Source organism: Anser anser (genome assembly GCF_964211835.1).
Source record: "Anser anser genome assembly, chromosome: 3".
NCBI lineage: Eukaryota > Metazoa > Chordata > Aves > Anseriformes > Anatidae > Anser > Anser anser.
The window spans coordinates 94,934,583-94,956,642 of NC_139722.1; the positions used below are offsets into that span (position 1 = coordinate 94,934,583).

The 22,060-nt window shown below is 36.4% G+C and overlaps 1 protein-coding gene across 9 annotated transcripts in view; it reads right to left on the minus strand.

The window, feature by feature from the left end:
* Window positions 1-22,060, minus strand: part of PLEKHH2 (pleckstrin homology, MyTH4 and FERM domain containing H2) — a 60,810-nt gene that overhangs the window by 33,594 nt on the left and 5,156 nt on the right. For 6 of the 9 annotated variants that reach the window (XR_014581681.1, XR_014581682.1, XR_014581683.1 and 3 more), the window contains exons 3-9: window positions 7,436-7,498; window positions 6,700-6,849; window positions 6,182-6,265; window positions 4,652-4,733; window positions 4,005-4,187; window positions 1,454-2,442; window positions 365-440 (exon numbers count right to left, since the gene is read on the minus strand). Coding sequence is in view for 6 of the 9 variants with exons in the window: in XM_083829110.1 (XP_083685236.1) it covers window positions 365-440; window positions 1,454-2,442; window positions 4,005-4,187; window positions 4,652-4,733; window positions 6,182-6,265; window positions 6,700-6,849; window positions 7,436-7,498 (1,627 nt within the window). In the remaining 3 variants the exon portion in view is untranslated. Of the gene's footprint in view, window positions 1-364; window positions 441-1,453; window positions 2,443-4,004; window positions 4,188-4,651; window positions 4,734-6,181; window positions 6,266-6,699; window positions 6,850-7,435; window positions 7,499-12,942; window positions 13,040-22,060 lie in introns of all 9 variants that reach the window. The other 3 variants (XM_083829111.1, XM_083829106.1, XM_083829109.1) reach the window with 3 other exon arrangements.

Sequence of the window (22,060 nt, forward strand, 5' to 3'; positions counted from 1 at the left end):
ACTAACTCCTGATTCTTCTGGATGTGAGATTATAGGTTTTTGAAATTTACAATACATAAATTGTAATCATGACCATTAACCCTTTTTAAACTGAAAGTACAATCTTTCACCCTGATATTTGGTACAGAATCTTCAAAATGAACTGGAAAGAAATCTGGTGTGAACAAAGTACAAATTCAGCACAAAGTCAAGAGGCAAAGTAATAGAAGGCAATGGAAAGACAAACAATGATTTTCAAGGTTTTACATAGCAGGTAATTGAATCTTAGTATCTTAGAGGAACATGGGACATTTGGTCCTTTCTTACCAGTAATTGTAAGAAGAGAATTTTTGTTCATGAGACAATGAACAACTAAACCACTTACTTTTGTTAAGAGATTCCATGGTGAAAGCTTCAGACATCCTTAAGCCAGATTTGGCTACAGCATAAATTCTGCTTTCCTAACATAAAAAGAATGGATTCGATGGTAGACAATTAAAACACAATTACTTTTGTTCAGCCTCCCCATATCCTTCTAGTCTTTGTGTTAATACATTCAAGTGATAATATGGTTGATAAAATGGTGTCATCGGTGGTGGCTGAAAAATGCATCCTTGTTTTATATGCCATACCCACCATACCCATTGCATGATTCAATCTTTTTTTCTCAAAATGAGAAACTTATTTTCATTCATTTAACTTCTTTTTAAATATACTATTATCAGTGGCCAAAGAAGGTAAAGTGAGAATATTTTTTAATGGAAGATTATATAGTTAAGAACAGGAACATGACATTATGGAGACAACTTTTCAACAGTTTTGTGTTAGAAAGCTAGAATATGAAAATCTACAATGAAAAAATTATGTACTAAAGTATATCAGCAGAAATAATGTGTTATATTAACGCATTACTCACCTCTGAATCACTAAATGGGACTGTGGAACTGCAGAATCAGTAAGTATAGATGGAGCTAGTTTTGGATTTTGTGTTAGAAAAATTAGTATCTACTTTAATTCCCCGAATGATGGCTTTAAATTTTTTTCTGGAAAAAAATAATCAGTAACTTCTGTAATCAGTAGCTGTTGTCTGTCAACTTATTGTTTATATTGTGAGTGGTACAATGGTTATAGTAACAGCATTGACACCAGCATTTTTAAGTCTCTATTTGTACTGAAATAAATAAACACATTCACAAGCATTACCTTGTTGGTTATACACAAAAAGACATATGCAACTTAGATGTGACATTAAAAAAAAAGCTCTTCTCTACAAAAAATACGTTTTTCAATGGCTGAAATGCTGTGCTTCAATTCAAACTTGCTTCTGGATTTCTCCTCTTAACTTCAATTAAGGTAACACCCTGTCTTGGGGGTTACAGAATGGGAAAGGTAGAGGCAACAAAAAACCATAGAAGAGAAGTATGAAGATAAGTTAAGTTTCACTGTCAGGAAAAGTATCTAGAATTACTCTTACCCAGGAAGGAAATCGATGTAATGGTGGGGTTGGAGGTTTGTTGCTAGCAGCTCTTTTTGTCGTATCACAGGGTTCCTGGGCTTCAGCAATTTGTGCTTCAGTGCAGTCATAGGTAAACACTCCTTCATCACAGCCAATCTCCATTTTCTCTAAAATACCTGTATCTTCTCCATCCACCAGATCAATGTCTGTTTCCTGAGGTCTCCACGGACGTATCATGCTTATAGCATTTCTATTTTTACCAAACATTCTATCAGAGCTCAGCTGGGGCTGGCTTAAGTGTTTTTTTGCCAAAGCTGAATTTATACTAAACACATTAGGAGTCCGTAACTTTGGAGGTGGCAAATTTGAGGGAGAGTCTGATGGTGTCGGGTACTGAGAGCCTGAAGAAGTTGCTAGGATTGGGTGTTTAGGGGTTAGAGCAGGGGTTAAAATGGGACTTGGGGTATTTGCCTCACTGGATGAGGATGAATAATCTAGCCTCTGAGACTGAAATTTCTTGTTCAGTTCATCTGAAGAACTATCTTGGTCTTTCTTCTTACTTGTGAAGTCTGAGTTGCACTTTCCACCTGGATTGTTCTGACCTTTTCTTTGGGACCCTTGCTGCCAGGAGTACAACTTTTTGTGCTGAGTCTTCTGAACACCCAAACTCTCTTCTTCAAATAGAGAACTACTGTCATCAGAAGCTGTCAAATACATTTCACTTCCCACTCTACTGTACCTAGCGTTCTCTTCGGATGTGTGGCTTGAGAGAGTGGATGCACACCTGGATTTCAGTCCTTTATTATCTCCTCCATCCTCATCTGAGCTCCAGTCACTCCCTGTAGTGCAGGAGTTCTTTGACATGTCACTGTCTATATCTTTGGATGAACAACTTGTTCTCACATTTTTGTTCTGCTCTGATCCTGAGGAACTTTGCTGCAATGACTTCTGACCTTTATTGCTTTCATGTGCAGGACCAGCAAAGGTAGTTTCCACGATATCCTTCTCTAGAAGACAAATACAATGAACAGGAGAAAATTACTTTAGCAAATTTGACTGCTAAAGGATTTTGTCATTATGTCTGCAAATAGTAAGTAGGTAATCATTTCAAGTAAGCACATTTATTTTTTTCTGAATATTGTATATAATAATCTGTAAGAAAAATATTACAAATTTTTGAATGCAACTGAAGTTGCAACGGTATTTAAGAAAAAAATGTAATAGACAATACTCCAAGTTTTAGCCAAACTAAATATGGCAATAAATGTACAGATGAGCAGAGTGCATGTTAAAGTAAATGTTACAGTAAACCAGATATGTATGAAAATAAAAACTAGAAAAAAGACAAAACAATGGTTTAAGAGGGCATATGCATTTAGCTGCTTTATTAAATCTAGAGAAAATTAAAGCGGAGTAAAAGCTTGACAGAAAAGATTTACACTAACAAATCAAATATTCTGAGGATATCCACAGTGTTTATTTACAGAAATTTATTCTGCAAGCTATTACCATATTCTCAGTGGAGCATGCTTAAGATATACAAGAGTGGCTCATAAAAATGCTTAGGGAAAGATGTGTTAAAAATAGCTCTGCTTATGCTTTTCACTTTTACCTGGTTTTGCAAGAGAGAGCTATAGCTTGAAGCATGTCAGGGAGGCCTACGTGCTCCCCCTGAGTTAAAACAGATGCTAGAACTAGGACTTTTCTACACAGACACTTGGGAAAGTTAAATAGCTATATGAAGTTAAAGTGGATTGGATAAATAAGTATACAAAATATTAACGGGATCTGTGTCAATTTCTGCTTTTCCACAGAATTCAACTTGTAATGTTGGATACCATGACTGACTGTGAATAAAATTCTGAGGCCGTAAATAGCACTATGGGACTCAAATGAAGGACCAGAGCAGGAGTAACAGTCTACTTCCTGAGCTTTTTATTGCTTAAGGAGAGCAGCAAGCTGCAATGGAGTTGCTTATGCTTATAACAACATAACAGCACATCAATTTGCTAGCATTACAGGACTTCAGGGCTTGTAGGGCAATTGTACAAACTGTTGAGGGAGCTTTTTACTTATTTGGATAGGAAACAATAGTGCAAAAAGATGCCTGAGACTCTTTTCTATTATTTCTGACCTTGATCAAAATAGTATCTTCTTGAATTAGGACATAAAACTAACACTGGGACACCAGTAGTAGCATAGATAAAATATACAGAAACCGGACTTAAATGAGACTGTACAGAGGCATACAAACCTAACAGCGGTCTCTGGGGGACTGGCACACCTGAACTCCATATACTACTGTGGAGCAAACCTGAACCACAACAGTTTCTTTCCTGGGCAGCCAGAGCACTCATCAGCCACTGCATGCTGCCAAGCAAAGTATCAGTGGTATTACTGAGATGCTAATGCTCAAAAGGATTTCTTCCTAGTAGTAGAGACTGGCATTAAAGAAGGAGAGAGTACTGCTACATACTTGGAAAACAGCTGGTTTGGATCCACTTACATAACACTCCGATTTTGGTTTCCCACCTGTTAGAATAAAATGACAGTATGTGTGACTCTGTACCTAGTGTGTTTCTGCCTTCAGTGTAGTCTGACTCTTTTGATGAAGATTTGCTTATTTCTTCAAATTTAGGAGATGGTTGAGGACTTCTTGCTCTGTTTGAAAAGCATCCAAAAGTCAAACTGCTTAGTCGCTGACATTCTCCAGGTTTTTGTGTTGAAGTAACAGATTTCTTGCCCGTAGCTTCTGAAGAATAGTAATTCAGCAATTATGTGTTACTAGGTTTTGGATGACTGTAGTCAAATGTAATAGCTACAAAAATCTGATCAGAATTCTTATTCCCTGTAGACTGACATTCACTGGTTCCTTAACAGTGCTAGAATAACAGTGATAAAATGAAGAAATGAAAGCAAACACCTGACACAAACCCTGTCAAATTTTACTACTTGCAAAACCTTTTACATAACACAAACATACCAGTTCAGCCAGCAAAAAAGAGTTGTGCTTTGTTTGAATGTCTTTTTAATAAAAATTAAATTATTGCTTAGCTAACAACTCTATGTACAGTCACTCTAAAGTCAGGTAATTAATGCTTGTTGAAACCTTTGTGATTTTATGGAATATTTCAATTATATGGATGCACAAATTAATACGGTATAGTAAGAATTATGCTGTATATAGAGAAATGTTTCAAAAACTTTTACATTTACCTTGCAGTTTGGATTGTACTGTTTTCATCTCTTTGGTTTGCTTTTGGTTGATCAAGCGAAGGTTCTGATTTTCCACCTCTAACTAAAAACACAAATTTAACCTCATCCATCGGTGAAACATTTTTAAAAGTCATCATATCACTTAACATTTTCTCTGAATTTGTTTTCTTAAGGTGAAGCTATTTCAAATGCTAATCTCCAATTTACTTTGCTTAATGACAGTCTATGCATTTGTATTTTCTGAACAATAAAATTCCCTGCAATGATTATCTGCATAACTGTTTACTCTGTTAAAATCATTCCCCCACCAAGCAAACCCAAGACTCCTTTAAAAAGTCCAAATAATTAAGAAAAAGAGAAATCTCTGTTGTCGCTTTTAATAAAAGCAAAGGACTAGAGTTACAAACAAACTCTTGTACCATTTGGCAAACCCAAGAGAAAGGCAGAGGAATTGAAGGCAATGATGGCACTAAAACATCCTGACATCCCACAGCAAGTATTAAATAAATGGGTACTGAAAAGCTTACACAGAACAAATCTACAGGAAGAAAAAGACCCCACCGAGCCATTGCTATAGCTCACTACTAGGAATTAAGAGACGTTGGTTCAAACACCAGCTCTGAATTATGAAAAAAGATGTGAATCTGAGTGTCCAATATCACGGAGAAGGGAGCCATCAGTTCCACCTCCCTGTGAGTGACACCTAGCCGCCACTGTGAAACTAGCTTGAGATCCTGCATATTCCAAACTAAGTACATAGTTTCAGTCATATTTCACTTTGTGCAAACTATTTTGAGATGATTTTAGCTAAACTTAACTATATTTTTATTAAATGATTTTAAAAACTTCCCTTGCAGACTAATCATAAATGTTATTTTTAGTTTCCTATTTAAAAAAATATGTTTTTTTTTTTTTTTTAACTCGAGTGTGCACTTTCCAGTTAACCACAGGACTGTAGGACTGTAACATTTACAGGCAATTTCAAATTCTCTAAATGGAAGGAGGAGAAAGCACTGCTGCATACCAAAACCGGCAGCCTTAGACAGGGTACAGATGGTTATCTCACCACAGCAGAGAAACAAGGGAGACAGCTGGTCTCTTACGGGAATAGAGGCAGTGCCCCTGAAACTATTCATGACTAAGAGTACAGTGGGCATTGGAAAACAAGAAATGGTACATCCTTTTTCTGCCAGACCCCAGTAGACTCGTTCAGCTTTTGGGGGATTATTCCCACTTCAAGCACCTGCTGGAGCAAGCTAAATTTGCCAGCTGATCTTTCTCAATTGGTGGAGATAAGAATATCTGCCAGAGAGCAGTTCCTGGGGGTTCTCTCCATGAAGAGGACAAAGAGATATAAGTTAAGCAAATCATACATCAGAAGTTAAGCAATATGGACGCTTTTGCCCTCTATGCTGTTGTTTCCTTTTTTCATCTTTCAGTGAAGTAACCATACCAACCAATCAAACTGGGAAGCGTTTTTTTGACTATGGTCAATTTTCTGTATGACAAGCATTGTAGCAAGAGTTATACCTCATGGAGCTTGACGGTCACCCATTCTTTTATTTTAGCTGCTTTTTCTTCTATAAGTTTTGCTTCTTGAAGTCGTATTTGCTTCTGGAAAAAAAAAAATTGACACAAGCATACACTTCATTTAACATTCTAGTTTGCCATAGTAGTACCGTCGGAAACAAATCCTGAAGTTTCCTTCAAGAAATTCAATCTCCTGGGTGACATATGGTGATTTTTAAATAAATGACAAATAGGCCCTTCAGAGAGGCTGCTATTCCACTGGAAAGCAGAGGAGACAGAGATAAGGAAGAATGTCTTGACCCTCTTAAACACTAGATTTCTTTCAAAGGAAGTGAGAGCATAATTTGCAAGTCAATAAATGTTATTCAAAGCACACTCCTAATGGGAAACTTTCCAATCAAACGACAGAAATAATTCTAAACTTTTCTGTCCTCTATTGATCTTAATTCTTTTATTTTTCTTTTGCATAATTAAGAATGGAACTGATGCTCCTCTTTTGTAACAGAGTTATTTCTAACCTGTTCTTCAAGTTGTTGCTCCAGTTTTTGTATTATGTCATTTTTATCTTGAATCAGGATCTCCAGATCTTGACATCTCTTATACAACCTGTTTTCTGATTCGCTCGTTTGAACATTAGCTGCTTTTAATTTTTCTTCCATAACTTGCACCTATTTGGAAGGTCAAACATAAAACTTTAAGAAACAATATTCCACGATAAAGGTAATAATTTAATCACAAAATCGATTGTTAAAATTGCCCCCACACTTTTGATTCAAGGTAATCCTGCAAAACTCCAAACCTTATTTGAGAAAAAATGCCACAGTTTGTTATATCACCCTCTGCATCTAGTATCAGCAGGACTGGCAAAACACATTTTTTTAAAGAATAACACGCAGCACAGAATAGTTCTATTTAGAGACTGTATTGGTTAGCCTCGCTTTATTTTTATAAGGTTTTTCTAAAACAGGTCACTGTTTCCTCTCCCTTTTATGTCTATCAATCAATGAAGAAGTCCATTACATGCACCTGTTCTGGATTTACTCTGTTAGCTCTGATTTTACTGAACTGAATTGGACAGTGAGCAAAGAAAGGTGTTAGGACATCTCTACTAAGACAAATCAGTAGATGTAAAAGGAAGCTGTCTTCTCCCTTTTGAGCAATACTTAAGACAGAATGCAATTTTCTGAATTTCCCCTGTTAACAGTACCTTAACATGCACATAGCTAGTGGAGGTATTTTTCAATTTAGATATACCTGCTGAAAAGCCCTCTCTGCTTGACGGTCAGCATCTATAACTTGTCTCTCAAGCTGCTGCATCTGTAGATACATAAAAACATATAGTAAAACCGCCATGCCTTCTGCCTGCTGCCAGAAATACCACAGTGAAACATATTTTCATGGTCTGTTCTGAAAAAGGAAAAGATGGGTTCTGAATAGGAGCATAAAAATAAATAAGAAGATAAGCTGTGTGTCAGACTGGGGAGATGATTCATGATTAGGACCACATTAAAACACTGTTAAGATTCTTCTAAAGAAAAATAATTAATACTGCTATTTTTACCTGTTACCAAGAGTAGAAACGTGTTTGATAATAGCCCCAGAACCTTTCTCTTGCAGGGAAGGCTATGGTCTTATAACTCCTAAGCTCCCTCATGTCCTTCCAAAACTGGTAAGAGTAAAGGGTACTTAGCACATTCTACAATTTGTCTGTGAATTCTTCTGAAACTGACAAATTTATCTTTTTTTCTGCTATGAGGACTGTCCCAGTCTCCTCCACCCTTTGAGTGAAAGAAGATGGTATGTAGCAGAAGATACACTGCGGACTCAGGTGCTGCAAAGAACAAGATGTAAAAAGCCATAGCAGAAATGGATGAAGACAAGACACCCGCACTGTATGGAGGAGTGCAGGTTCCTTTTGAAAGGCAAGAAACCCTGATCTGTTACATTATAATGATGCCTAATAAATCATTGTCTCAGCCTTTGCCCCAGGCCTCTGAAAACCCCTGAATTTTATATAATTTATTTTGAAGGGGTTTCCAACAGTGTGGAGCAGAGCAGGACAGAAAGAAATGCTTTGTTAAAAGTTTTGCTAAGAGCTCTCTAGTCTGATTTAGGTGAGCAACAGAATTATGACTTTTAAAAGAAGAAAACTGAGTACTTAAATCATATTACAAAGTACCTAAGGAAATGAATATATTATTCCATAATTTACGGGCTGGAGATTGGTTCTCAGGAAACACCTAGCTATAAATTTCTCTGTTTACCTCAGGAGGATGAAACACCCAATACTTTACATTGGTATACTCAGTATTCAGCTTCAAACTTGTTCATAGAAAAGCATACGATACAAATAATGAAAACGAAAACCATTTATTCTGTCTCCTGTTTACTGCTTGGTTTTAAAATAATCAGTTCCATTCTGTCCTGTTTGTTCGCCATTTCTGGCATCTTTCAGTTTCTTTTTTTCTCTATTTTTTTTCTCTCCCCAATTATGTTGTCAATCAAACAAAACAGTTTTGTGTACTTTTAGCACCTCAAAAAGACACAGAGGACACAGAGTCATCACTCTATCAATCAAAAAATGAAAAAGGATAAAATGAGTTTTCATTACCATAAGAAAAGCTGTGACTGACCTTCTAGGACTTTCTCATAGGACACAAGAACCCGAAGTCTAAGTCGTAATACCACAACACTCCACTGATACAAGAGCAATAAACATTATACGATGCACATGGTCCCTGAAGAGTTGTTTTGAAGGAACAGCGCTAAGGAGATGATCGTCCCAGTCACTCCTGTACTAAGTCTGGACAGACGGACAGGGAGATGAGCCTGCCTTCTTTCTCTCTGCTCACGTGAATTTAATTCCCTATTTGTACAACTTCATTTTGAGATTTTAATGAGTTTAATTTGTAGGATTTTGAATTGTAATTTCCATCTATTTTGGTTTTATGTTCAAATGTAGGCTTAGTTCACAAAAGTCACTTTAACATCACTTTTATGACATTTCTTTTTAGTGAGTTGTTGACTCACAAATCCAGGTTATTTCTGAGTATTTGGAGAGCTAATGTTCTGCTGTAGTAAAAGCACTATACTAAACCAAGTAGAAGTGCAGACATTGTATCAATAATGAACACTGTCAATACTCTGTAATAGTTAATTATAATTTGTCATAGTGATAATGTTATGACAGAAAGTTCCTTCAGGTATTTATAATGTGAAATTCATTGTTGCTGAGTAGTAAGTAGTTCACCAATTTTCCCAGGCAAACAATTTGTAAATGCAGGTGACTGCCACGGGCAGAACTGGCAAATAAGTTATGTCCAGTAAGTACAATTAATTCCAGCTGTAAGGTCACATAAGAAACCTGGCAGATCTGAATGGAAATAAAATGTGGAAATGCTGCTTGCCAGGCCCACTCAGCAGCCAGTGCATCTCGGCTTGCTCAGACTCTGCTTAATGTTGAAAAGAAGAAGTGTCTCTGGCACTACCTGATGATCCCTGAACCACTGTACGAGCACGGAGCAGCGGCACTGCTCTTCTACACAAGAGCTGGAGTTTGGGATAGTACAGTGCGAGACAGACCTTCCATGTCCTTCCATGTTTCTGCACCGAAACTGTGGGATGCACCTTTCCTAGGAATATATAGTGTTGCACTGGCCCTGGAACATAGTAATATGTTCGCCTAGTCTGCTGGGACAGAGGATATAAGTGGAATAAAGCTGTTGCTAAAATGGGCGTAAAGCTAGGAGTCAGAGTAGCTGAGAGAATAATTACCAAGAAAACTAGCATTCAGAGATTAAAAATGGAAGAGCAAGTTTGGTTTTGCTTCTTTAAGAGCTATTTCAAGAAGATATGCTAAGAAGCTTTGCATGATCTCACAAGAGGGATGCGTCAGTCAGCTTCCTGGCAACAGTTAAACGGAGCTGTTATTGGGAAAATTTCTTAAGGGTCCTCAATTTGTCTTAGGAGTCTCCTATGAAATAAAATAAAATAAAAAACAAAACAAAGCAAGCTGTATTATTCAGCAAGTGTGGAATACCATACTTACCAAACATGAGCACTTGGTATAACGGTTAAATTGACTAACTTTTCAATAAGTTGATGCTACTTAGCAATTATTTAATAAGTCCTGATTCTCCCTTCACTTGGGTTTTATTTAGGTTTGTTTTGCAGAGCCTATTATTTTTTTTTCCATTAGCAAAAGTAATCTCTAACCATTCTCCAAAATAGTTTTACGGGAAAGAAAAAAAAGATGATATTCAAAATCTGTACTCTAACTTTTCTGCTACTCTACAGGCCTGTGAGATTTGCAGATAAAAAAGCACTGCCTTAGGATACTCTAAAGGTTATCAAACTTGTTGGACAAAAGACTGGAACTAGTTCCCAGTGAAAGGCTTTCTCTTCACAAAGAAAACCTAGCCTTAAACCTTTCTTTTTAAGTTAGCAGGAGATTTCATAACAACGATCACAGTGCTACTGTGTGTGTGAGAGGGAGGGAAGGGGGGGAGAGAGGGATGGTGAGAATACCCGAGTGGACCAATAGCTCATTTAAATCAAAAGCCAAGCTTTGAACTCCTCCAGAATAAGATGCAGTGGTGAATTCTCTTTACCCAGCAAGTTTGAAGACAATTTCAGACCATGAAGAGACAGCTTAAGATCCTCAAATTAAAACAAAAATAAAGGAGGTAAATACTACAATACTATCTTAACTGGACCTCAAGATGAAAAAGGCAGGTAACTGTAGCCATAAGACATTTGAAAGCAAAGGTTGATATGTTTTATGGATGCAGAAGAAAGAACTACATATGGCTGCACCTTGAATACTGATGACCAACTCTGAGTTTATCGAGAAAGTGACTAGAAAAAAACAAAAATCTGTTGAATTAGACCTCTGTCTCACCAAGTTCTTTTAATGTACAACTATGAAAATCACCAGTATCAATAGAATTAAATGATATGTATCAGGTGTTAGGCTAGACTTTTCTTCAAAAAAATAGTCTATAGAGTCTCAACAGAAACAGAGTTGGCTTACTAGCAGAAACATGGAAGGCCAACATGACGTTGGTAACATTTGGCACGTAGAGTATATTTAAGCTTAATTTTCTATGTCCTGAATAGGAAAACCTGAAATAGCGCTCCAGTTCAACAAACCTCTGATAAAGAATATTTGTCACGTACATCTATGATTGTTTCAGGGTCTTTCCAAAATTCATTAAGGACTCAGAGGTCTCCCATGATAATTTATACTGGTTTGGGTTTTATACTCTTAAAGACTAAATGTCTTCAGCACAGGAACAAAAAATACATACATTCGGACTGAAAAACAGGAGCAACACAGGTATGGAAGAATGGATTGCCACTTTCACCTGCACTTTTTCCTTCTTTCTGTAAGTGTAAAAATCCTGTATTTTTCAGAAAACATGTTAGTGCATGCTACATTAATTACCTGAACTTTGGAAAATAATATCTATTGTTAAAAACAGATTTGGTTTTAAACTTAGTAAAGAAATAACCACTCTACATCTGACACTCATCAAATTGAGCTATTTTTGTTCAAGCAACGAACAGAGAAATGCCACAAGTGAATAAATACTGGATGCTTTGAAGAAACATAGCAGTATAAAAACCAAGAGGTGTAATGCCTTGGAGGTCTGGTCAGTGAAGCTCAACACGCAGTCACTGGGAGTTTGTTACAATACAAAAGCAAATCACAGTGACTGTTTTCCAAAGCTCACCTGGAAGTTTCTTGACTGTATTCAGAAATGTCCAACACACATTTTTATGCAAGTAAAGAGATTTTCTATTTTATTAGAACATCTATTGCAAGAAACAACTTCCTATTTCTGCACTAAAATATTTTTGCATCTGTTTTTGCACTATAAATACTCCATTTGTATGCATATATGTGTATACATATTTTCAGTTTTATATATATAGATTATTAGTGCTGGGATGTGCATTATAGAAGAACTACAGCACTATGTTGATAATATACCCCTGATATTTCCAAACATTATTTGGTAATTCAAACGGACATTTTTTATTTTAAAAACCTCATAAAAGAAAAAAAAAAGTTGTTGGAATTCTTTCCTTTTTGAGCTCTGGAAATTTCTGTTATTGATAGGAATAAAAAAAGTAATTTTTTACCCAGGTCATTTTTCAATGTAGTAACTTGTCCCATTCACATTTAAAAATTATATTATAATCAGTGCATAATACAGTGTCTGTCTCCTCATTTTTAATATTATGAACAATAGAGTTGTATCATGTAAACTTTTTGGAAATCTCAGTGTACAGTATTTTGGAATAAATACAGGAATAAAACAATAAATGAAGAGAAAAAAAAAGCATCAGTTCTCTGTAAGCCTTTCAAAGCATGCTGATAACAGGTCAGTTTTCAAGAACAAAGTATCAGTCAAAAACTAATGTTTCTGAACCCAAAATGCAGCCTGTCAATTAAGTGCAGAACTTTCAGTGACTTGAGATCAGTATGTTTGTATCAGTCCTCTTTTTTTCTTACATTTCAATTTTTCCATTCACTCTCACCTGAAAAAAGGCCTAAACCACCTGTGGCTGAAAACTGTGCTTCGCATCTGTCCAATTTAAGATTTATTGAACTATCAGTCTTCATACCATACAGGGCTTACCAAAAATGAAGAAAGATGCAGCCTTTAGACTGGATGGAAGCAGTAACATTGTACAGAACAGCTCTTTTAAAACTTAGACTAAAGGTAAAGAGATTTGATAGAGTAAATTCTCACCGTGAACCTTAGCAGCATTGTGCCTTCCTACATAGCCACATTCATACCGGCAATGACGTCTGTAATTCCCTGAGCTCACAGGGGGAGATGGCTGCTTCTATAAATAAGCAAATAGGGGAAACAAGTGAGGAATAAACACACCTACACCTGTCTTTCAAAGGAGCACTAAGATATAAACAGGTGATGAAGAAACATAGGCTGGAAGTTTTCCAGATTGGATAAAAAAGATTTTGCAGCTGCCTTGCAGTAGAGCTATAGATACAAAAAATCTGACTTTTTATTTGTTGCTTGCTAAGTTTATAAATGGTTTGAATACGCGTGCCGGCTATTCCAGAGCACTGCACGTGACCAAGATTTCCCCTTTTGGTTCTGTATTTGTATGTTTAAACTTACATGTTTAAACAAATCTCTGCATTTCCTTAAGCAAAGATTAAGTACTGCTTAAGACTGATCACCTGTCCATCAGTGGCTTTGATCACCATCAGTTTTCAAGTTTACAGATATGCTTAGCCCAATCTATAGAGGTATAAAGCCTTGCGTACATTTATTAGTTAGAAGTGACAGTTTTTGAAGCATGACCTTTTGAGAAAAAGGTCTCTCTTCTGGTGGTTTAGCTTAAGAAAATGCTGCCACGTTCCTCCTCCTTCCATTTAACAAAGAGCTGACTGGGTGGGTATGTCCCACCCGTATTTTCAAACGCTCTGCCTTCTCGGCAGAGAAAAATCTCGGCACTGATTTTTCTCCTACGTGTCAAGTAACTTCCATAAGGCTGATGCCAAATATTTATACGCTACAACAGACTTTAAAGTAGGAATGGATCAACTAAGCCACACAGGCAAAACATAAAGGTGTGAAACCACGATATGAATATTTCACAGGAAAAATAACAAGAGGAGAATTTGTAAGAAGGAATTGGCACACACATTCGGTAAGGTACGCTTTGTTCTTTACTGGTTGACTTTTTATCCCAAAAGCAACACAATAATTAGAAAGACATCTTTCGTATAACAGCTTTGCTTTTAACTGATTAAGAGAAGTCTGTCTTGTCTCACAAAAGCTGGAAGTGATACTTACCTACCTATACGCACAAAATGAACTAAGTCAGTAAAAAATGAAACTGAATACTTTGGCACAAAAGTCTTTCCTTAGAATAAGATGAAACCTAAAAATGTTTCTCAAAGGTGTAGATTTGGTCATGAAGAACCACTTTCTGAACCCAATCTTTTTGTTACACATCTCCCCAAATAGGATAACACACATCTTACAGTGGCTCAAATGCTCCTTGGGCTACTCAGATCAAGCACAATGAATTTTCTTCACTATTTTACTGCAATTTTACTGTTTGACGTTTTTCCTACATGAAGGAAATATATATTTAGATGAAAGAATTAGTTATTTAGATTAAATTCCGGAAGCCACAGCCTTATTCTTCCTTCAGATCCCACCTGAACGCTCACGTAGGTTATGACTACTGCAAAACTCATCTTGGTGCTCACAACCTGGCAGCTCACAAGCTACCACTTCTCAGTGCAGCCCCGTTTTTTCCTCCTTCCGTCTTAGCTATTGTTAATACCAATGAAGAGGTAAAAGGCGAGAATTCTCATGAACAAAGCAGTGCCAGCTGGTCCTCTGCAGACTTTCTATCTCACCAACTCCTCCTATTCATTTTATCCGTGTTCAGAATTAGAGTGTAAAAGCAATCTAGTTTCATACATATTTATATGTATACACGTATGTATACACATATACACAGACATGTATACACACTCATACTTTTTTCTGAAGACTGCTAATAATTTTGCAGTCTTCTGTTCCCACTCACAGTCCAGTCCGTTTCTAACTACAGGAAATTCTGGCACTGCTCTCGTAGGTAGGCAAAAGGCACTTTAATCTTAATTGCAAGTCTCACTTAACTCTGCTCTTTAGCTAGCTCTCATGACCTATGTTTAGCTCAAAAGCCTTTCCTTGGAACAAAATGACAAAATTATCCTTAGACAAAAATTATCATTCTCCATCTGTTCAGTCTCCAAAATGATGTCTCAAAAATTTTATCCGTATCCATCACAAAATGACTATAACCACTGAGTTCTATGTTTTCTTGCAAGTTTTTGGCTATATTTGAACAAGACTTTAAAAAAAATTATTTAGCACAAAAGTCTTTCCTAGTGTTTGCTGAATATGTGAAAAGTACACATGGAAAACAATCTTTTACATTTCAGCTGACTTCATTATAGTAAAATTAATGTTTTCTTCTGGAAAATATATACATTCAAAATATGGAACAGAAAAGCCCAGGCAGGGAACTCTTACAGAACTAGTAGTATAGGACAGCTGCCAGTAAACATACAGACTTAGAAAAGCGAAATCCAGCAGTGGGATTTGGGGAGGCAGCGTAGTGAAGGTCAAATGAGCAGCATGTAATGCTGGCTGAATAGTTTGTGCTTTTCCCAGCTTCAGTCTTTCCTAAGGACTTTTCAGGACTTTCCTAAGCCTGGTGAAATACCAGGAAATTTCACTCTGGCTGTCTTCTCTTCCAACTCAGATCTTATCCTGATAGTTAAGTTGTAGACACAATCAAATGCAAATTACGTTGACCTCCACTCTAGCAGAAGCAGCCCTTACCATAACATTCCAAATCTTGAAAGGAGTGGAGATAGTGTTTTAACAAGGTGGAAGAATGTACCAAGGCACATGGTGGCAAACTGGGAAAAAGAAGTCTTATAGGGTGCTTAAAATTCTAACAGAAATGTACCAACACCTGGTTTTTCATCTCTGTGACAAGGCAGCTACCTGCTTCCTTTTGTTTTGATGGTTGTACTACGACTGTTGAAATCCTGCTACTTTTCTCTTGCTGAATTATAAGTTCTGATGAGAGCATGAACATGAATATCTAAAATAGGAGGCCTTTTTTCATGTCACTGTCTGAGGTGACAGCTTACGGATCTAAGGTACCAGTCAAAAGTCTGCTTGCCAAAGTACAGAAGTACTTGCCAAAGTCAAAAAAATTGACAACTTGATTGAAACTGAATTTACTTATGAAATTGAAGTATGTAGGACACATAGGGAGCATGGATGCTACAGGAACAAGCAAAATTCCAGAAATGTAAGTAAGGCAGCATGATGCAGTTTGAAGACATGACAACAGATATTTAAAGCTTGAAAATACTCTCTGAGGGAATGAAAATCAAATGCATAAATTGCAGGTACAGAAAGAATTGCTTCCAGGAAAAACAGAGAAAAAACATCTTGTAGCTTCTTGAAGTGAAACACTAAAGAAATCTTAGAAAGGGCAAAGGTCTGCACAGCGCCTGCCTCCTATCTCAGCTTCCACAACATCCATCAATTTCCCCATCTCAGGTGGCTGGAACAGAACTGATGCCCCCATCTCCACACCAGCAGTGGGAAGGTTTTCATCCTCTGGCTGTACTCTTTCTCATTACGCAGCTTGGCTCCTAGGACAGCAGCTGATTTATTGCTTCCTGAGTTCGCTTTTATTCTTTTTTTTCCATCTTCACCCTCCTTAGAAAGAATATAGGTTTAAGACATACAAAAATAGTGAAACAAAAAAAAACTCTTGCTGCCATAAAAAGGCACGGCATAAAGTTAATAATAGACAAAGGATAAAAATAGAGTTACAGTGGAAAAGGTATGGGTATTGAAAAGGTGTAAACAAACCTACAACTCTAACCACAAAAATTTAAACTTTTATTCTCTTCAACTCTCCTTGCTTTCTCCTGATTCTATCTTCCCAGTTTCACATTAGCTTACAATAGATTTAATTATTAAATCATACAAATGAACATGAAGTCCTCCCTGCGTGAACGGTCTGCAAAGCTCCATTCCCTGGTGCACAGATATGAGCAGGGGCTTACCCGAATGGAGTCTAGTGCAAGACCAGAGGCCCAGGCAGCACTCCTGTACTCTCTTTATACGCTGGTTTAAGTCATCAGCAGTGAAAACTAGGGCACAGGGGCCAGTAGGGAGTTTATTAATTCATTTAGGTGTTGTCTGTCTGAATTATTTTCCATGAAAAGAGAGTTTTTTGAAGAGCCAACTGAAATACTGAAAAATAACCTTCATTTGATTTTTTTTTTCAGTATTTTGCTCCCTTTTACTTCAGTCTTCATAATCCTTTGAATCCTAATGCAACTACTCATTGTGCTTTTTCACAATTTTCACATTGGCAATCACTGCACAAGTTAAATGCATTACGGACTTTACCTCTGAAAACATAAACCTTTAGACTGTCCTGCCACAGATAACAAAGCACACTGCATCTGTTTCATTTTGAAATGTTAAATAACATAAATAGGTCTCCAAAATGAATACACATACAGAAGGATGTGGATTTCGCTGCTGGTTTGTAAGCCTTGAAGTCATGAATGTGTTCTGTTTTGGAATATACTGGAAACAGTACTTGGCCTAAAAATCAAGTATCATTCAATTTGCATAATCTGTCCAGAAGGTATGAATATTATTGTATTTGTCACATACTCAGTTGCCAGCTGAGCATTTATACAGAGAGTACTCAAATGGACAGATTAAAAGTGAGCAAATCAATACATATATGAAAACAATTCTCTATCTTGATCATTTATATTTGTTGCAAGTCATTCAAACTACAAAATAATGATCCTCAGCAAGGAATCAAACTTGGAGACATTCATGTAAATGCTGAGTGTTACTGGATGGCCCATAATGCAACATTTGGGATAGTGCCATATTCAGACCCTTACAGGGTCTGATGAAAATGAAATTCAGTGCAGGCTGCCCAAAAGCAAGTTTAACACAGCTATGTAACCAACGTGATTTTAGTGATAGGAAAAACATTAACTTTACATCTCATGTTACACGCCTAGTTAAGGTGAAAAATGTACTTGTTATGAAAAGAATGAGAGCACCAAATTTTGCTCTGACATGAAATGCTAGCTAGGAGTTAAACTTGCAGTCAAATACTGTAATCTTTTAACCAGTGAAGGTTTTTAGTAAACTCCTCATATGCATAGGACTCAAGCTGCACTAAAATAAAGGCTTCTACTTAAAACTCAGTTCCACAGACATCCTAAATTTGGTGTACTAAGGATACTTTCTACATCATTCCTTAAATTCCTTTAAAGACCTCTCCCATTTACAGCAGCAGCTTCTGCTTAAAACTCCAACAAGGTCTCTTTCTTCGCATGTTAGATTTATAAATATAGATTCTTTTCTTGGTAAAATGAAAATAAATAAAAAACCCAAACAGATAAACAACAGTGAATGGATTAGTTCTTTGAAACATTGTATATTCCTTTACTTCTCTCTCTTCCTCTCCCCTGAGTTCACTACGGAATTATAGTACCGGTAGCCATACTGCTGAAACGTAATTATAACGCAAATTTCTCAAACTTTCTCAGCCACTGAGGTTCAAGGAAGAGTGCTTGATGGACTTAAAAAATCAATCAAACAAACAAACAAACAAAAAACAGTAAGTAGTTTGTCTTTCTAAATTAAAACACATCTATTAGAAAAACGTACTGAAGATTTCCATGTTAATAGATCATTTATTTGCAAAACCAGTATTAAAGCAAACAACTTTGCAAAGGTATTTGACTTTGGGTGTATAAGAAAAGTTTTTCAATTAATTCAATGCCCAAATATATTTGCAAAAGCACAGAGATTGCAGACACAAATATTAAAAAAGGATAAATTTAAACAAACCCTTATGAAAATCTGCTTTTAGACTGAATTATAGAACACACAATGAAAAAAAGCAATGGCAGTTTATGACAAGTCACACACATACTGCAACAGGATGTAAACTTCTTTTCCTGATTCATTGCCTTGAGAAGATGTCTCAATTACACGCAGAGGAAGAAGGCTGGAGAATTACCACAGTAATTCATTTATATTACCTTCCTGCGGAGACCTCCTATTTAGTCACAATACCACTCTCGCTCTGTTTTCTGCTACAATTACATAAATTACATAATTTAATACCCATGAGGGCTTTAGATCTGTCATGCTATAGGACTGTGATTTCTCTTGCTATTTTGAAGTAGAACACTCTCTAGTGCTATTGTTCAATGTTTTACTACACACTTCATAGCACAGAGATGATTGTAAACAAAACCACAAAGAAAGGCCCACGCTAATCAAAGTAAGAGTGTGAATATTTGTGTGCCTTGCAAATTACAACTTGTTTCATTCTACAACAGGTAATAAGTCTCGGGAGTAGCTGTAAGGACTGACACAGGCTGTGCTTTCCTCTTATCATTAATACCAGGATCAAGTACTCGCCAAGCAATTTTTCAGTATTTCCTTTGCTGTTTTCCAAATATATTTTTGAGTAACAATTCCATGCAGTTTAATGTCATAATTGTGTGTATGTATCTTTCCCTTTACAAATACTGAGAACTGTTTGTATACCTTAGAATTTTTAAAATAGAAATATGTGAAAAATAACCACTGGATTGTTACAAATGAAACCAACATGGAAACAAATACCACTAAGGGCTTAGTGCAAACAGCTGGTATTCAGTCGTGCAACATTGATAAATCTAGAGATGGATACAGTCTAAATTTGTCAAGCTCTGACCAGCCTTTTTGATGCATGTCCTAAATGACTTCCAGTTTATGAATGGAAGATTCATATTAAAAAGTCAAAGTGACAAAGTGAAGAGAAAGATCATTTTTTAATGAAGTCTAATAATGCTCTTCTCTAGAGAGCAATACATCAAATTTTCCCAACCGAATACTTGTTGGACCCATGCTCTTCAAATGAAAATATTTCTCCTATTTTCAACTCCTGTAAACACTTTGCTTTTTGTAAACATTCCCAGAAAGTTAAGGAAAACTAAAACAAGAGGGCACTAACATGACAAGTTCTTAAGACTCTTCTTTTCAACTTTGGAGTAATGTTTTTCACAGCTGAGAGCAAATCAGTAATTTTCCTTTGACTACTTTGATTCAGGCACAGTGCTGAAAATTCTTGATTTTACCCCTGCACTCTGTGTATTTATTTTTTTTAATGCTGACTTCTAAATTTGATACAATAATGCATGCATTTCTATGAATTTAAGAGGATGTTTCTAGCAACTAAGAGCTTGGGAATGCAAACTGTAAAGGAACAAAGTGAAAAGTCAAAAAGAAGGAATTCAGAGGTTACTTCTAAAATCTCCATTTTTATTTTTTAACACAGATGGTTTTGTGAAACGCTGTTGATGCATTTTAACTTTTTGGTTGCCAAAATTATAATCATCAGCAGCTGCATAAGAAATGGTAGTTATGGAGGCTGGAAAGTCCCTAGGAAAGTCATGTCTAGTGTTTTGCCACTTGAATTCTATCCCAAACAGTAGTGATCTAAATGGGGTAAAGTGGCAGAAGACATATATATGACACCTAACAGCCCTGACTGTGTAAGCAGCCAATAATCTGTTGAGTGTTACGACAGAGGGCATTATACTCTGATGGATGTTCTCCTCCAAGACTGATGGACATGACTGGGTCTTGCTAACTGGAATGCAGGACACAATAAGTTTTCCCTTTTTAAGATGAGATATCAAAGGATGGCATTTGTGCAACTGGACATTCTTTCAAAACCCTATACTCTGCAATAACTGTTCAATAAGAATTTACCATTAGGTAAAAAAAAAATAGAGTTTTCAATTACAGTGATTTCTAACAGCAATATCTTTGGTCACGCCAGGGCAAAGATATTTGGAGTATTAACTCTAAAAATTTAATGCCAACAGAACTCAATATTATTACACAAAAGTTTTACATTGTTGTAAATTTTAATGCTAACTTTAATAAAAAGACCTACGTAATGAAAAAAGTCTGATCCAGAAAGTCTTTTTTTCCCCATTTTTTCCATCTCAAGTTTAAGTTTTCGACCTCCTTAGAAGGGAGAAGGGCATGAACAGATAAAATCAACAGTAACGAACTGCCAGGACCAAAGGATATCCAGTCAATAACTGGATGAGACAGTTGAACCACCTATTGATCTGTAATCTGTAGTTGGCAACTCAGTGGAAACTGTAAGAGCAGAATTAGGAGGCATGTGGATAAATGGTGGTAGGCTAGGCAAGAGTCAAAGTGGCCCTTCTACAGAGGACTGTTAGGTCACAAAGCTATTGAAGTTCTTTGAGGGAATCACCCAGACTGCAGATAAGAGAGATCTGGTTTACATAATTCATATTTTGGAAAGTGTTTAAAGGAACCAAACAGCCACAGGGTAAGAAGGAATGTTCCTCCATGAATTGGCTCAGCAACAAAGACAGTAGGGTTGGTTACTTCACGCAGTGATGGGAGACTAACAGGGGAGATCTGCAGAGATTTTTTCATGGCTTATGATGTCTGCACAATCATACACATTTTGTAATGGGCACTGCACAGTGCAGCGACAAGGTTTTTTGATGGCATTTTGTTATTCAGGATAGTGGAATCTTTCTGACTAGAAAGACTTACAAAAAGGTCTTTACAAGTTTCAGAGACCAGTCAATAAAATAAAAACAAATGAAGCATAACATAGAAATCTAAAGGACTTGGACTAGATCTTGGAATTGTTATAGATACCTCCATGAAAACGTACACGATGGTCAATTTGTTTAGCAAAGTAAACAAAATCTTAAGCATTATTAGGAAAGGAACAGAGCATATAACTGTGTACACCATCCATGTGTGTTTTTTTTTTCATAAAAGAACAATACATATTTTTCCTGCTGGAATACTGTTTAGTTCTGGTCGCCACCAAAATACAGTAAAATGGGAATGATTCAGAGAAGACTGAGTGTGGATGCTAAATGCATGCATGGCTTCAAAGTGAGAACAGATAAGTTTACAAAAGAGAAGCACTAACTTAAATGTAGAAATCTATTCAAAATAAAAGTGTCTTCCCTCTAACATAATATAAAAGGACATGAATTTTATTTGGGGGGGAAGCAATTGGTGGAAAATTTAGATCAAGGAAAAATAGAGCAGTTTCCACAAAATAACTTTTTAACTATGAATTCACTGAAGTCAGTAATAATGATGACATAGTTCCAGAGATTCTCTAAAATGTTTTGTCCCTTCTATTTTTAATTGCCCTGTTCTGTTGGAAGTGTTAAACCTGGTAAATACAACAGTGGTGTTTTTTTGT